This window comes from Quercus lobata, chromosome 1, assembly GCF_001633185.2.
Source record: "Quercus lobata isolate SW786 chromosome 1, ValleyOak3.0 Primary Assembly, whole genome shotgun sequence".
NCBI classification, from domain to species: Eukaryota; Viridiplantae; Streptophyta; class Magnoliopsida; order Fagales; family Fagaceae; genus Quercus; species Quercus lobata.
In genome coordinates this window covers 40,133,921-40,151,048 of record NC_044904.1, presented here as the reverse complement: position 1 = coordinate 40,151,048, position 17,128 = coordinate 40,133,921, and the positions used below count along the sequence as shown (strand labels likewise).

At 35.3% G+C, this 17,128-nt stretch overlaps 1 protein-coding gene across 2 annotated transcripts; it reads right to left on the bottom strand.

Moving 5' to 3' along the window:
• Positions 1 to 7,004: 7,004 nt before the first annotated feature.
• On the bottom strand, positions 7,005 to 13,204 carry LOC115990109 (peptidyl-prolyl cis-trans isomerase FKBP43-like). Of its 2 annotated transcripts, XM_031113972.1 has the most exons (13): positions 13,030 to 13,204; positions 12,828 to 12,901; positions 12,304 to 12,515; positions 11,711 to 11,847; positions 10,589 to 10,937; positions 10,133 to 10,375; positions 9,489 to 9,659; positions 8,663 to 8,902; positions 8,088 to 8,334; positions 7,776 to 7,863; positions 7,648 to 7,689; positions 7,507 to 7,555; positions 7,005 to 7,414 (listed from the first exon to the last, which is right to left on the bottom strand). In XM_031113972.1, exons 1-13 carry the CDS (start codon positions 13,040 to 13,042, stop codon positions 7,333 to 7,335), a joined length of 1,947 nt encoding a protein of 648 aa, XP_030969832.1. In that variant the 5' UTR covers positions 13,043 to 13,204; the 3' UTR covers positions 7,005 to 7,332. The 2 variants fall into 2 exon arrangements, with proteins under 2 accessions (XP_030969832.1, XP_030969835.1); XM_031113975.1 differs by lacking the exons at positions 12,828 to 12,901; positions 13,030 to 13,204 and having other exon boundaries at positions 11,711 to 11,857; positions 12,304 to 12,383.
• Positions 13,205 to 17,128: the final 3,924 nt, after the last annotated feature.

Sequence of the window (17,128 nt, the reverse complement as noted above, 5' to 3'; positions counted from 1 at the left end):
ATATTGAGCCATTAGAGGTATTACAACCTGGTGAAGAACCTAGTGTTGAGCCCTTAGGAGCAAAAGTTAGAAATGATCAGGCATTAGAAGTTGTAGACCCTAAAGTTGTTAAAGTTGATGACTTAGTAGATTATAATGATCGTGCTAGCTATTATGAAGATGAGGTTGATTCTGAATGTGATGTTAGTGATCATTATTATAATCAAGCTACTTAAGAAGATGATTATCATTATAATTTTGATTTTCATGATAATAATAATTAGTATGGCCAAAATAATGACTATAGACATGATAGTGGTAAGTTTGTTTGGCATGATTATAAGGAGTATGACAATGATAACCATGATGATCCTATTGAGGTAGATGCTGAACAATTCTATTCTAGGAGGGTTGGTAAAGAACCAATCATTGAGGAGCAATAAGAGGAGCTAGTTAATGAAGCTGTAGAGGATAGTGCTGACACTAGGGAAAGTGGCCTAGAAGAGGAGCCAGACTTACACCTACTAGAAGGAGTTTTGATGATAACAGTAGTGATAGTTAGGACAACAGGGAAAATGTTCATGATGAACTAGTCCAAATGGGTGCTAGGGTAATGAATTTAGATTATGAGAGTGAGGAGCTGCATAGTCTTGATGAATCATCATCTAACACTACTTAGGGTGAGGATGACAGTGATGATAACCATCCTGCTACTGATGAGGTAAACAACTCTGTCAGGAGAAGGAAGTTTCCAATGTTTAAGCCAGTAGATAAGGCTGAGCATATTATGTTTAAGAAGGATATGATTTTTACTTCACCTAGGCAATTTAAGGATGCTATTACTAATTATGCAGTTAATGGAGGTTGGCGTGTAAGGTTTGTAAAAAATGACCTACAGAGAGTTAGAGCTTGTTGCCAACCTGGATGCAAATTTGAAGCATTCCTGACAAAGGTGACAAGGGAAAGGAGCCATCAATTAAAAACACTGATACCTAAACACACATGCACCAAAAGTTATAAAAATCCAAGGTGTACTTCTACATATATTGGAAAAAAGTTGCTAAAGAAGGTTAGGAGGCAGCCAGACATTAAATTGAAAGATATTCAAGATGCTGTCCATAAGAAATACATAGTGAATATAAGTGTAGGCAAAGCAAGCAGGGCTAGAAAGAAGGCTCAAGATTGTGTTGATGGGGCTTATATACAACAATATAACCAGTTGTGGAAGTATTGTGAAGAGTTGAGGAGGTGCAATCCTAGCAGCACAGTGTTGATAGAGGTCCATTACTTTAATGAGGGTGATTTAGTAGCTAAGATGGGCTTGACAGTTGTTGTGCCCTATTTTGAAAGATTATATATATGCCTAGAGGGTTGCAAGAGGGGTTTTTTGGCTGGATGCAGGCCAATCATTACACTGGATGCATGCCATTTGAAGACAAAGAAAGGAGGCCAATTGGTTAGTGCAATTGGTAGAAACCCCAATGATGAGTGCTTCCCTTTTGCTTTTGCAGTGGTAGAGGTTGAAAGAAAGGATTCCTGGATTAGGTTTCTGAATTTGTTGCTTGCTGACATAGGTGATGGCAAAAGATGGAGTTTCATTTCAGAACAGTAAAAGGTATGTATTGAATGTGAACTACTTAGTTTTCAAAATATGATATGAATATGCTCTATATTCACTGTAATGAGTTGTTCTTGGCGGGGATTGGTCCAAGCCTTTGTTGACAATTGGCCACAATATGAGCACAAGATTTGTTGCATGCATCTATACAATAATTTGAGAAAGAATCATCCTGGTGTGCTCATTAGAGACTTGTTATGAAAAGCAGCCAAGGCAACATATAAACAAGAGTTTAAGAGGACAATGAATGAACTGAAAGAAGTTGATGAAGATGCATATAATTGGCTTAATGCCTATTCAACAACTATCTAGGCTAGGCATATGTTCAGTAGGGATGGACAAAGTGACACAGTGCTTAACAACATGTGTGAAAGCTTCAACAACAAGATTCTTAAGTTTAGAAGCAAGCCAATAATCAGCATGGTATGAGTTATATTTGTATGTGTTTTTATTTCCGTAGTTATATGTGTTTTGAATGATACATTCATTGTCTATTTGTATGTGCTTGCAACTTGAGTGCATTAAGTTGTATTTAATGGGAAGATTTCAAGCAAATAGGGAGATGATTTTGAAGGTAAAGTCAGTATTGTGTCCTAAGATTAGGAAGAGATTATATAAAGAGAAGATGGACAGCAGTAGGTGGCTAGCATGTTGGGTTGGTCAAATCAAGTTTGAAGTAAAAAATATGTTAGAAAGTTTCACTATGGACCTGGCTGAATCCAAGTGTAGCTGTAGGAAATGAGACATAACAGGTATACCATGTGCCCATGCAATTTCCTGCATATTTTTCAACAAAAAGGAGGCTAAAAAGTATGTGCATGACTGTTACAAAGTGACTACTTACCAGGCTTGCTATGAACCACTTATAAATCCAATTAATGTGCATAATATGAGAAGACGCAATGGCCTTCCACCTGTACAGCCTCCTATCAAGAGAAAACCTTCTAGTAGGCTTAAGAAGAAAAGAGCTAAGGAGCCTGATGAACCAAGAAGTGGAAGGAAACGAAGGGGAGTAGGCTTCTCCAAGTAGTGCAAGTCTTGTGGCACACTAGGGCACAATAGAAGAAGCTACAAGGGAGAAGTTGGGGGAAACTCTTCCCTACCAGGGAATGTCAAGCAAACCAACAGGAGGACTAAGCAGGTAAAATGTTTAAACTCTTGCCTTTTAACAGAAGTAGAATATTTATATTTTTTATGATAATTGTACTAACCTCAGATTGTTTGTAGGCCAACAACAAAAGTGCACCTCCAACCTCCAACCTCCAACATCAAAAATCTCCAACACTTCTAATCTCAGAAGTGCACCTCCACACTCAAGTGATACCACATCCAATTCAAGCCAGAAAAGGCAGAAGAAGAGTAGGACAGTCACATTTGAGACTCTCAATGCAATTGGTAATGCATCAAGGTACATGGAGGCAATGAGGTTTGCTGAGAGCCAATTTTATGTGCATGGTCTAAGAAGATAAGCAACTTGACAATGGCTTTTGACTCAAGATGTTGTTTTTTTGTTGTTATGTTCAAGCCTTTTTGGCTTTCTTATTGTACTGGCTAAACAATTGGCCTTATTTTGGTATAATAATTTAATGGCTAAACAATGGCCTCTTTTTGGTAATTATTTTGGTACACCAAAACTTTATTTGCAACAGCAGTGTATATCTGAATTGAAATAGCAAATTGACAATGTTGTAATTTACTTGTTGCCATTTTGTGATAGTTTGGGAAGTATGAGAAGTAGCATTATGTATTAACAATTTTTCAATAGCATTTTGTATATTGAGAAGTAGGTATTTGAATTTCAATTGCAAATTGACAATTTTCCTTGTTGCCATTTTGTGATAGTTTAGGAAGTATGAGAAGTAGCATACCATATTAGGTCATGCCATTTCATTATATCAGTATATTAGACATAAGAGCAAGGCCTAATTACACCAAGCATCTGCCTTGACAATTGAATATCATAACATCAAATACACCAAGCATATGTTCAAGCATCTGTCCAAATACACCAAGCATCTATCCAAATTAATGAAATTTTTTTGTTCCATTGATAACTATTTCCAATTACAAGTAGAGCAACAGGTGGGAAATTGCTGATTTGAAGCTTAATATCACAAAAACTCCCAACAACAACCAAAAAGTTTCACTAACCAAATTGCAAAAACTAACCCCACCTATCTAATCAAACTACAAACCTTCCATAACTAAAAGGACTTATCTAACCTGGAGGCCACCCACCTATCTAACCAACCAAAGACATAATCACACACAGGCAAATCCCACAAATCGCCAAAGACAATGCCAACATTCCTACCAGAGACTTTTCTCTCCTCTTGCAGCTTGCAATCTAAGCCTCAAGTGTGATAATTCTTTGCCTCTGCTCTAGGATAAGCACTTTGCACGTTGACATATTTCATCATCACGCCATTCGAAAAATCTACACTTGCATCTAACCTAAAATTGAAATCAAAGATTGAACCCATATGTATGCTTACCAAAATCGCAGCAAAATACTAGGAAAAATTAAAATTTCTTTAATATTAGACATTACCCATTAATTTGGACAACCGTAAAACCTTCTACCAGGGTTATTCGCTATCCACAACACCACTACCACTGGTTTCTCGCCATAGAAGCATCTCGTTGGACCTCTTCTCCTCAAGCTTCCACCAGTTGATATAGAGCTTGATTCCATGGTATGTGATTTCGAGGTAAGGGCAGAAGCAGAAGAGCTCAGATGTATGAAAGGAGATGAGCAACAAATTTAGGTCAAAGGAGCTTAGATCGTGAAAAATGGAATTTAGGGATTATTATTTTGTTGGAGGTGGTGGTTTAAAAGGAAGGGAGTGACAGACACGTGAGTGTGTCACATGAGGCTCACATGCAAGAAATTAAGGCAGGAAGGTGATTTGGCAAGAGTAGTATGAGAGACCGTGCCCCCGGCCCCTTTTATAGGATGTTGGGCCAAATCCAAGTGAATGGGTGGAGTCGTGTTATTGCCTCTCAAAATGGAGGTTCGACTAATTATATTTTCCCCTCTAGATTAAGGGTTTTATAATAGAGTCGCCACTTATTTAATTATTAGAATAAATAAGAAAACCAAAATTGAAAAATTCCTCATTTTATTTATTTGAAATTGAATTTACATTGATCATAGGAAATTACATGGTTTTGGTCCTAGATACAATCTAAGATAAAGTACATGACTTTATTTCCTAGTTACAATCTAAAAATCAAAAATTACATGGATAAGTATTTGATCTACTAACCCTTGATCTAAGTTCAAAAGCTATGTTACAAGGTGGGAAGGTGTTAAGCACCTACCTTGCCCGGTAAAACCGCTCTTCTAGACTATGGTAGCCAACATTCATATCATATCATCCAATATGTCATCAATCAATTTGCATGTTGAATTTAATGTGTGTGCATGTGATAAACTCTAATTCAATTTATTAAGTATGACATCTGGATTGAAAAATAAACTCTAGTGAATGTGTGTGGATGGTGATATCCTAGATTCAAGAATTTAAAAGAATTATTAAACAAAAATCTTTTTCATGTTTTTTGATGTGGATTTAAGATCGAAATTAGTGTTATGCATGAACATGTGATGAACAACTAAGAACACATAAAAACATTTAAAAACATTCAAACATATTCAAGAGAATTTAAATAGTTACTATCATACTTTAATCCTAAGTTCTCATCATGACAATACAAAAAACAAGTTAGGGAAATGGATTATACCTTCATGCAAGATCCATATGGTAGAGGAGGAGACTCTTGGTAGAGCTCCTAAGAAAAAGGAAAAGAAGAGTTAAGAGAGGAAGAGTAAGTATCACTCAATACTTTGAGTCTCAAGAAGACCAAAATATGACAAGACTACTCAACTTCACTAGAACTCAAGAGAGGGGAAGAGAGGAGGTTTTTTGTGTCTTTTGAAATGAAGGAGATGAGGGGTTTATATAGTAGTGGTGGAGGAAATATGAATGGAATGTCATTTAATGAGGGTTTACAAAGAATCATGAACCTAGACCTCATTTTAGCCTTTGGGGAAATTTGGTGCATTAAATTAATGAGAGTGAGGAGCAAGTAAAGTTCGGTTTTCCCGTATCTACTGTAACAGCCTGTAGAGCCAACTTTGAAAAATCATATCTGACTCAATTCTGATCGGAATTGTCTCATTCTTGTGCTCAAATTGAAGCCATGGATGTCTAGTTTCTAAAAAATTAACCTCATTCACAGATTCAAAATATTCTGAGAGATATCGATGAAATGGTGAACAGAGATCATTTGTTAGAAAATGGTTTCAACACAATTAACATTAATAAGTCCCGAATTAGCTCCCAATTAACATTAAATGGCTCCAATCACTCCCATTTCAGATTTAATTGGCTCCAAATTTATCCTAATTAAAAGATAATTGCACAAATTACTCATTGAATAATTAATATTTAACTATCTAGTTAATTAAGTGTGTGCAACCCTACTATAAAATGTAGTCATAACCAATCAAATTATGACACATCATCGTTATCAAATTGATTATACTTATAACCAATTGAAATCAATTGTTCATAATCACATATAATCGGACTCAATTTGTGATAATGCATCTCGGCCATTAGAACTTTATTTGATGATAACTTTCAATCTGATGGTCCGATTAGGGCTTATGACCAGTCAATTTGATCGTTACAACATCAAGATCATTTTGGTGAAATGGAATTAAGGATCTAATGACTAGAATCAAGATGCATATGCTCAAGGTGAAATTACCCTTTTACCCTCTATGTAAGGTTAAATACGAGTTGCAAAATGGGATGTCAACAAGTAGTGACACGTAAGGGAGAGAAAATAATATTTAAATCCGTCGTTTGCCACATGATATTTTATTAGGACACTGACGGTAAAAACTAAAACGGATGGCATTTTTCTAAATAAGAACTAAATATGGTAAAAATAAAATATAAAGACCAAAATGAGAATCAAGCCAAAATGTAAAGACAAAAAATGCATATCCACCTTTTTTTTTTTTTTTTTTTTTTTTTTTTAGGTATTCCTAGCAAGCCATGAATTATACATCAACCAGACTCAACACATGCTATGATATGCTCTTCCAACTTTTGTTGATTTCCTATCCAAAGGAAGGATAGAAATGTTTTGATATTCTCTTTGTTAGATAAGTAACATAACACATGCTATCAAAGCATAGTCTCATGAGAGAGCCCCCTCCTCTATTGCAACGAATTTCTCCATACTCTAGAACACATCAACAAATCTAGTTAAATTTGGACATTATGCCCGGTCACTTCCCCAAATCCTTCCATAAGCTGGATTGTTTCGATATTTTACAATCATATTGGGCTATTAATGAGTCTTAAGAGACTTTGTAAATGCAATAAGAAAGTTGAAATGTTTGTCATAATTTATTTTGGACTTGGCTGCACCAATATCAAGCCTTCGTTTCTTTTGCAAACCATGACCAAGCAACTTTTTTCCAATAGGTCACGAAGTTAAAGTACCATGTACAAAATTGGTCATGCTAGAGCAACTATAAAGGAGATACAACAGCTGGCTAATTTCATCCTAAAAAGCTATGAACAGAAAACAAAACGCCAGCAAGCAATTTGTTTAGGTACCCCCATATTTTTGTACTTTTAACAAAAAACAACATTATCAAAGTAAAATAAACTGAGAGATCAGACAGCACCACAAGCAATGAAGCAAGTCAATCAGTGTACTTTAACCAATTCAACATCATACACCAGCCATGAATCCGGTGGTACATTTTCACCATGCCCTTTACTCCCGTATCTGCAACACAAACATGATACTTCAGCTAAGAACCCAAAGAAAGAAGCAAAAAGAAATGTGCTGCAATATACAGTCAGAATTCAATCACATACCCCATTGATGGTGGGATGATAAGTCTTCTCTTTTCACCAACTCGCATACCTAAGAATCATGCATAAATATCAGCCAATGAATACTAAACAATAACTAACGTGCAATAAAAGTTCAGTCAGGACAAATATCTCAGTCATTACCATTAATACCAATGTCCCAACCCTCCATAACTTTTCCCACACCTGCAAGAAGCCATATATGTTAAACATCATATTAAACTAATAAATCTTATTTGGCAAAACCATGATTCTATATAGTATGGTAATACCTAGGCGAAACTTAAAGGGAGCATCACCATCATTCGAGTCAACTGATTCTCCATTATTTTTCAACTTTCCATTGTAATTGACACTGATCTGGAACCAAACAAAATTCATATCAGCATTTTTCTAACATACATGTCTTTGGTTTGCTCTAGTAGAACATGTACAAGATGAGAATATCATTTTTGGTAAGCTACCCCTCAAGCTCAGATGACCCAGAAGAAGAATAAATCAAATTACTCTATCTTTTCATTATTTGGATCAAAGATTGCATGCAACAAAGAAGCCTTTAATTAATATCATTTGAAGTGACTTGCCTTTTTCCCTGACACAGCTACTTTGCTGTCTGGTTTCCCCATTTCTAGCACCTCAAGGATTAATCCATTAGACAAGGTCCAAACTTGAGATGACTTGTCATCAGCTTTCTTGTCCACTGACAGAAGGGATGTATTCATGTTCAAATCTTTCCCATTCTCCTGGGTTTTATTCTTTTTCTTCTTCTTAATATTTTTGCCCGAAGAATGATTTTCATCAGCAAATACATGAGAATTGCTGTCAAGACTCCTGTACAAATAGAAGAATGATATAAACAGAAAGCATAAAGCATACAGCAAACAAAGACTGAAAGCGTCACCCAAAGAACAATTCGCCTTGCACTCAGCTTAGCATTCAGAAGATCTAGATGGCCAAGAGCATTATCTACATAATTGCATCCTTCTCACAAGCGAACAATAAAATGAGAATGAATTAAGCATGTGCCTTAGTGATTTTGACTCTCTCTCTCTCTCTCTCCTGTATTTGGACTAGGTTGGAAGGGAGGGGGACAGGGAGTTCATGCAACTTTTATATGTGTTTCTATTATTTGTAGAATTGAATCTAAAAGAATACTAACTTGCAATTGGCTGGATTTGGATTTTGTTTGAATGTCACAGGCAGACCAAGGACAATGTCTTCAGCCTTTGCCCTGTTTTGCTGAGCTCCATCCTCTCTGACAACATTTTCATGATTACTGTCAGATTTAGAAGCTTTCACATCCCTTGCACGTTGTTTGCTTTTCTTTTTAAGCCTTTCACCAGGTTCAGAGCCAACTTCAGCGGAAGGCAGCAAAAGATTTTCAGGCAGTTCAGCTTCCCTACTCAAGTAAAAATAAGACAAAGTATGAACAAACTAAAGCCTTTGTAAAAACTCTCAATAAGAGGAATATGTGATGTCCCAATTAGTTGAGTGTGTGTTAGGCGAGTGTGAACTGAGTGAATTCCACATCGGGCATGTACCAGGTTGATTTGGGTTTTATAAACAACTATAATAAATCTTAATTGTGACTAAAGTAGTCCTTTTGAGGTAGGGTGCAGATGTGACTAACACTTTTTCTTGGTATTAGTGCCAACCAAGTAACCCCGTGTATCTCTCGGAGACACTGCCCCACAATGAGGGCCCCAACAAGGACATCAGAGATTTCAATGGAGCAGATTGTGATGCCCCAGATTGATATTGAATAAGTTACTGTATTGTGTAGTTAAAAACTGAGTTCCACATCAGGCATGTTCTAGGTTGATCTAGGCTTTGTGTTTACAAGGAGACTCAATTGTAACTAGACTAGTCCTTTTGGGGTATAGCATAGATGTGGCTAATGCCTCTAACTTGAATGTATGTATATGAGTATGTTATATATATTCTTCTTTTTATATATTTGAATCTCAAATCACAGAAATACTCACTTGTCATTTTGTTGGGTGTTATTGTCTTCAACAACAGTGCTATGCTTATGCTCAGCTTCATATTTCTTCCCTTCCTTTGTTAGACTTTTCTTTCTCTTCTTTGGCCTTTCAACATCTTCAGGGCTCACTTCAGTGGAAGGCAGTGAAACAGTATCTGGCAGTTCAACTCCCCTGCACAAGTAAATTCACATAAGCACAAGGATCGACAAACAGAGTTGTCAGTAAAAACCTTCTGATTAAGAATTTTATATGTATGCACAGTTGCACACTGATAAGAATTAAGAATTCTAGCATATTTGGTCATCAACCTTTAACCTTTGTTTCAAAATCATCCTTATAATCTAAAATGTTTTACGTTAGTCACTACAATTTCAAAATTGTTTTAAATATTTCCTTATCATCATCTGATGGATAGAAAATTCTGACATGGCAAATAGAATTCATGCCACATCCTCAAAGTGACCTTTATTTCATAAATTCCATTAGCTACGTCAACATTCTCCATCGCTCAAATAAGAATAAGGACCTTTTTGAAACAATTTAAAGCATCAGAAAGATTTTGAAAGAAAGGTCAAAGGCTGAGGACCATATATGCAATTTAACCGACATTAAAAATTCAAACCACAGATCACAAAATCACTAACTTGCCATTGGCTGCCTCCCACTCCTGTCCATTTTTCATACACATATCTTGCCCCATATTATCAACCCTTGCCTCATCTTTAGGGGCTTTATCCTCTTTAAGAATATTACTACAGTTAGCATTATCAGCCTTGAGAGGTTTCTCCTCCTTAAACCGCTCTTTTCTTTTCCTCTTTGGCTTTGCACCATTTTCGGGGCTTACTTCAGAAGCAGATGGCATTGAATTGATTGGCGGGTCAGATTGCCTGCACCAAGCATGGAAAACAGAATGAACACTTTCCCCAATGTTGCTCAACACAATTACCATCGACATAAGCAGTAAAGGAATAAAAGAAACCTTTCTTAAACTTAAACATTTGAGAAAACACATCTGATTGTTTTGGTGTGACCAAAAAAAAATTATAAACCAAGTAGACTCTAAACAAGATAAATTGCCACACCAGCCATGCAGTACTCACATTTTTGGCTGAGCATCTACAATCACATTGTCAGCTATTATTTTTGGTTCAATGGCATGATTAACATCATCTTCTGTCTTCTTGTCACTGGTTCCACCTGTTCCCTTGTCAGCTTTGCTTTTTACTTCCTCAGTAGATTTCTTTGTGGTGGTTTTGCTCTTGTAGAGAACTACAATGGGGAAGCTGTCCTTATCTTCACTTTGTAATACTGGCTCACCGCTACTACCATTGACTATATTTTTTGGTTGAGAACATCCCCCATCATCAGAGTCACTCATTTGGTAGCTCTTCCTAAGCCATCTACAGCTGCCCTTCCCATTCTTGGGTTTCTCATTATACAACATTTCCTCTGTAAGCACCAAAAAACATAGAGCAAAAATTCAGAGCATATATTCCATAAATATTTACAAACATGTACTACTGAGTGGGTATATCTTAACTGGACAATGGAAACACATGAGACAGGTATTCAGCAGGAACAGAAAGAGAACGATGAGGTTAGCTAAACAAGGAAATGAGCAGCATAACCCTGAATTCGAATATATGGAAAATGTTGAAGAACATAAGTAGAGCATATGCATGAGAACAACAAGGAATGTGAGGAGATTAGGTTGATATATATATATATATATATATTATTTGATTTAGTAATAATTGATCAGAAGTGATTCAATAATCTGATGGTTGCAAAGTACGCAGCTCTTATCAACATGACCAGTCCAACCACACTATCATATTTATTGTTAACTTTGACTATGATCAAATTCCATTCACAAACAAGTTTGATAATTGTAAGTTTGTAACTACCATTAAAGAAAAAGGTTCAATATTGGAACTAACCGAAGTCCACTATAAAACCAATTCTCTCATGCAGCACAAATGCACAATGCATGTATTAGCAGAACAAATAATTGTTCGCACTTGGGATATGAGTACTTCAATCAAAATGATAATGTAGAAAATACCACATCAAAGATGACACATACATAGTCCCCTCCATCTGGTGTGATCTACACCAATGACAAAAAATTAGAACTAATGTTATAGGCTAAATTTTAACATCGTACAAGAAAAACTCATGAGGAAAAAAAATGAACCTCAGAAAGTGTTTTTTTAACATACTTTCATCATTGGAAATGGGAGAAGGTGGATAGACTTCTGGCTCATCATCGTCAATAAAACTATTCTCGTACTCGTCTTCATCACTATTCTCGGATAAATCTGTTTCTGTGTCAGCAATATCTTCTCCACAGGGTTCTCTTGCCATTTCAGTAAAGGAAAAGTAAAGGAAACCCCTAAACCAAATTCTCAAGCAATTAGTCGATAAACTCTTTCTACCACCAAATTGGTTGCTAGTAAGGTGAGAATTTATGTAACTTTTTTTTTTTTTGGAGATGAGTAGATAGTGGAGAAGAGGGAAGTGGGAAGTGGGGTTTCAATCACAGATTTCAAGCCTAATGTTTTATGTTGATTTTATCTCCAAAAGATGGAAAGCTCATCTAAACTGATCCAAACTTACCAAGCATAATTAAATGAACAGCTCCAAATTAGGGGATAAAACAGCAAACCGTAATTCTAAATTCTTTTTTTTCCCTACTTTTCCCCAATGACCAAACAGGTATTAAGTGCATAGACTTTTTAACTAATAACAAAAGTTAAAATAGCATAATGTCTCGTCATAATCAATACCAAAGTCCTAACCAAAAAAAGGATACTGCTGGCTAGTGCTCACATAATAACCAGAAAGGAAAATACTCCGAGGACCAAGCACTGAGAAAACGACATCATCAGCCTCCTCGAATTCCAAATTCACTTGCAGCGACTCAGAATTCACAGGATATAAAGTGCAAAGAAAAACAGGACTCTTGTTTCCTATATTGCACTGAAGTATACTTCTTCCTTCGGCAGTACCAAGCCCCAGTGTTGCCTGAGTAAACCCAAATAAACATCATCATTCACAATAACAGTCAAAACCCAGTTCAGGAAACCTCAAAATCTCTTCAAAACTCACACGGCACAGAAGATTTAAATCAAACACATCCCATACCTTTTTTATGAATCGAAATGAACAAAATTTTCAAAACCCAGTTCAAATAAAACTCAAACTCTTTACAGAAAGCAGCCAATACCAACAAAAAAAACATCAAAACCGGAGCTTTTTCCTCAAAATCTATTCAGAATACAAAACCAATTCATAGGATTAAATAGAAATTGGCAAGCTCAGCCTTGTGAACAGTACCATTGATAAGTGAAGGCGTCCTTTCGTGTCATCATGTTCATGTTTGAAAGGATTCCCGGGTTTTACTTCAACTCCTGAAAATATATATACATAACACATGTGGATTGAGAATAAATTGCAAAAAGTGACAAGTAGTTAACTTTCCAGACTATTAACCAAATGATTTTCTAAAAAAGAGAGTTCCTTTTTTTGGGGAACTTACCCCAGAAAGCCATAGTTTTGGTATAGAATCAGAGCTCCAAGTCCAACAGAGGCGTTTGTAAAAGTAAAACCATAGAATGAGCGCCAATGGCCTTTGTCTCTTTTTGTTAAACCCTAGAACAATCACAGAGCTCTTTCTTCTCTGACTTGATGGAGGCACACAAAATGAGGATGTTCTATTTTACATATTATTATAGGTGAGATCCAGATGGATTGTGACGTGGTAAGCGCCTATGGGAAATTAGGCGGTACCCGCTGTTACGCTAGCTGGGCTCAGCGCGGGACGCTGATAACTTTTTTGTATTAATTTTGAATTTTTCTTTGGTTTTGGTTTGAATTTTACAACTTTGCCTTTTTATATCGGCTCTTCGCAATCAAATAGTAGTAGTAGTCTTCTCAAAAAAAAAAATTAAGAATAGTAGTAGTAGATAAAAAAAATTAAAAATATTCTATAAAAAAAAGAGGTGCTACATTCATAACATTTACACAACAATTTCAAAACAAATCATAAGTGTTTAAGTAATTATTGGTTCTAATTTTAATCAATAATTTAAATTATTTTTTACCTACTCATAACAACTAAAAACAACCTACCATTTAGGATTTGTTGTGAAAATATTATGAACATAGTATTTCTCTAAAAATAATGACTAAAATGCAAATTGTACCCTTAAAGTTTGAGTCTTTGAATTTTATAACTAAAAGTTTCAGAATTTAAATTTTACCCTCTAAAATTATATTTTGTTTACATTGTTAGCCCCACCGCTAAAAATATGATAATGTGTCTGTTAAGTGACATATTAGCTTGCCATATGTTTATGGTTGGTAAATACAATAACACCACGCGAATTTCTTATGCCATATCATTAAACAACTGTTGAGGACTCTTTTTTCACGCCACATGACATTACTTCATTGGCAACTCACACCACATCAACGTATTATTGAATTTTGGGTAAATCTCCTTTAAAGCCTAAAATAAGCTTATATCTTATCCAACTACATGGATTGGGCTCACATGGCCCACAAAATCCTTACTTCAGGAGGTGAATTCGTGGTCTACATTTTCTCTTCATCAATTGGGATCGTAACCCACGACATCATCAACATCAACATATGGATCGAGCTCAAACAATAAATCAAAGCTCATAGCCCATATTACCTCTCTCATATTCATGGAAGGCAGTTTCTCCAACAAAAACCCAGATTTACACAAAATAACAACATAGCCCAAGGTACATCATCTCATATTCAACTCATGATCCAAATTCATAAGTCTCTTTGGGAAAACTTTAGGAGTCGTGGTTTAGAAGGCCAAGAAGTGTGTTTAGTAAAGCTCTAGTAATTTAAAGTTGATAAAAAAAACATGCTACTTAGCATGTCTTCTCCAACTCCTTAAACTCTAACGAGTCAGTGTGTAACAAGTAACATTTGGTAAGCCTCTCTTATCACATAAAACCTTAAAATGATAAAACTCCTCATTGCTCTTTGACTAAAATGTAATACTCTTCATATAACAAATACTCAAAAACTCCAGCCATATAAATGCTGACAAAATAACTATTCATTTTTTATCTCTAGCTATTACTATACGGATTTGGAAACCTAATCATATTATTCAACATAAACTATAATACTATCTTCAGCTAAAATCCAACTCAAACACATGGTTAAATTTGATTGGCTATCTTTAATCTTGAAATATAAAATATTCATAATATCTTTAATATCCAGCTGCCATCTACCATAATCATACCAAATATTCCCTTGCCATGAGGGAATTCAATGAAATAAAAAGAATAAGGTTTCATTCATTTTTTTTCATTTCCATCATTTCCATTCTTTTATTTTAAAACATCTAATTAAGGTTACTTAATTCTATTCCATTCATTTCCCTTGCTTAAATACATTTCATTTCTTTTCATTCCCTTATGATCATTACATCCAATTCCATTTCATTCCCTTATGAACTCTCAAACAAAGCCTTAATGCTCAATACCAATAGCCAGCTGCTATACCCACCATTTCATTCCCTTATGAACTCTCAAACAAAGCCTTAATGCTCATACCAATAGCCAGCTGCTATACCCAAAACATCAAGATATCCTTAAAAGAGATCTTACCATTTTCAGCTAAATCCAAGAAAAAAATTTTGAATATTCTCTCCAGCAACCTAACATCATCCAACTAACCTCATCTACTTCAATTCCAAGCAACAACTATCTTATGACAGTTGTGACAGCTATTTCAGAACAAATGTGACAGTTGAGTCAATAGCCTTAACATTATAGAATTTCCTTATTTGGCTAAAAACCAAAACCAACCAAAGAAACTATATTTTTCTTGCTAAAATCCTTTCATTTTTTGTTGGTCTTTCCTTCAGCTGAACTGATTTAATTTCAGACTTGACTCTATATAAAGAGGATCAAGCTAAAACCTAAGAGACACCATTCCATACACTTACTACACCATTACTCATTTTATGCTTATTCTCTCAGTCTCCATATTTAGAAAATACCAATATTATGAATACCATTTTGGAACCCGTTTTGGTTTGTTCTTTGGAATGAAATATTTCGGTATCAATCAATTTCTGAAACCATTTCGGAATTACAGCTAAAATATATATATTTATTTATTTATATTTATATATTATTATTACTATTATATAAAATAATGAATTTAATATAGTTTTCTATTAAAAAAAGTGGGATTATTATTTTGAAAAGATATTTATTTATGGTTTTTTTTTTTTTTTTGTGAATAAAACTCACATTTTGGGTAATTGTCCACAAGTGAGCTTCCAAGAAGCTTCCTATTGACTACTTTTTTAGTTTTTCCCTTTTTCAGCTTCCTAGATAAACTAATGTTAACAATTTTTTAGAATATTATAAAATAAAATGTATATAAATAATGAAAGATAAAAAATAAAAGCTGAAATTTATTTTTATAAAAAGCTAGATGACAATGTGGAGTGGAGGAGAGCGGGGGGCTAACAAGTCAACATAAAAAGCTAAATTAAAGCTTTGCTTTCAAATACTAGTCAGGCTAGTCACGTGAAGGCTCACAAAACTAAAAATAATAATATTACCAAAAAAAAAAAAAAACCTAAGCACAATAAAAAGGTTGAACTAGGCAGAAAATAGCCACAACAATGAAAGCTCGATTATGTGTTAAAACACAAGATCTTTTTTAGACTCCCAATTAAAACTACGGCTAGATTGCTTTTACTCTTACTTAATCAAAGTGCAGAAATAAAAGTAAATGTGCACAATGAACCAATACTACTCTAGTGCATAAACGTGAACAACAACTAATAAAAGTAAAGCACAAGAGCAAGGGAAGAAAAATGCAAACACAAGATAAATCATTGATGTGTTATCGAAGAGGAAACCAAAGAACTCGACGAAAAACCTCTCCACCGCCCTCCAAGCAGTAAATCGATCCACTAGACAATAAGTTGGGATACACGAATAGCAAGAGACCCTTCAAGCCTAATCTACCCAATATACCTAAGCCCTCCAAGCTCCTACTCCAACAAGACTTCTAGGAACTGTGTCTTGTCTAACTTTTTGGATCTTGCAATACGCCCAATCGCATCCACCAAGCCTCACCAGCTTCTTTTGGCAAATCCCCAAAGCTTCCCAAGCTCCAAAATACTCTCTACACTCTGAATAGGTGTGAGTTATGTTTGGGTACAAATCTCCTCTCAAGGTATGACAATGGGAGAGGAAGGAGAAGAGGTTAGAATAATTTCTCACTAAGGATGAGTAGCTTTCTCTCTAAAAGATGGGTGTGTGTTGTTGAAAACTTATCTAGGGTTTTTCTCACTGAATGGCCTTCTTACCATTTCTATAGGTAATGAGGGTATATATAATATGGGTGAAGGGTAAGAAAGTCACACTTAAAAATCCTCTAGGCAGAATGTTTCTCAACTAACTCGCAGGAAGGCCTTACCCGCAAGACACTCGCGAAACTAACAACCCGACACGACTCTTCAACTTCCAGTTATGTGCTTCATATTTGCGCAAATAAAGATTGGTGGCAAGAATACATTTTTTTGTGGTGCTACTTGAACCCATTTTTGTTTTTGTAACGTA

What these genes read in the sequence shown, in the direction of transcription:
- LOC115990109 (XM_031113972.1), bottom strand. An exon ending in AACACCCAACAAAATGACAA is followed by an intron (nt 8,903 to 9,488) that starts GTGAGTATTTCT and finishes TTACTTGAGTAG; the next exon opens with GGAAGCTGAACTGCCTGAAA. An exon ending in TTGGGACATTGGTATTAATG is followed by an intron (nt 7,556 to 7,647) that starts GTAATGACTGAG and finishes CATGATTCTTAG; the next exon opens with GTATGCGAGTTGGTGAAAAG.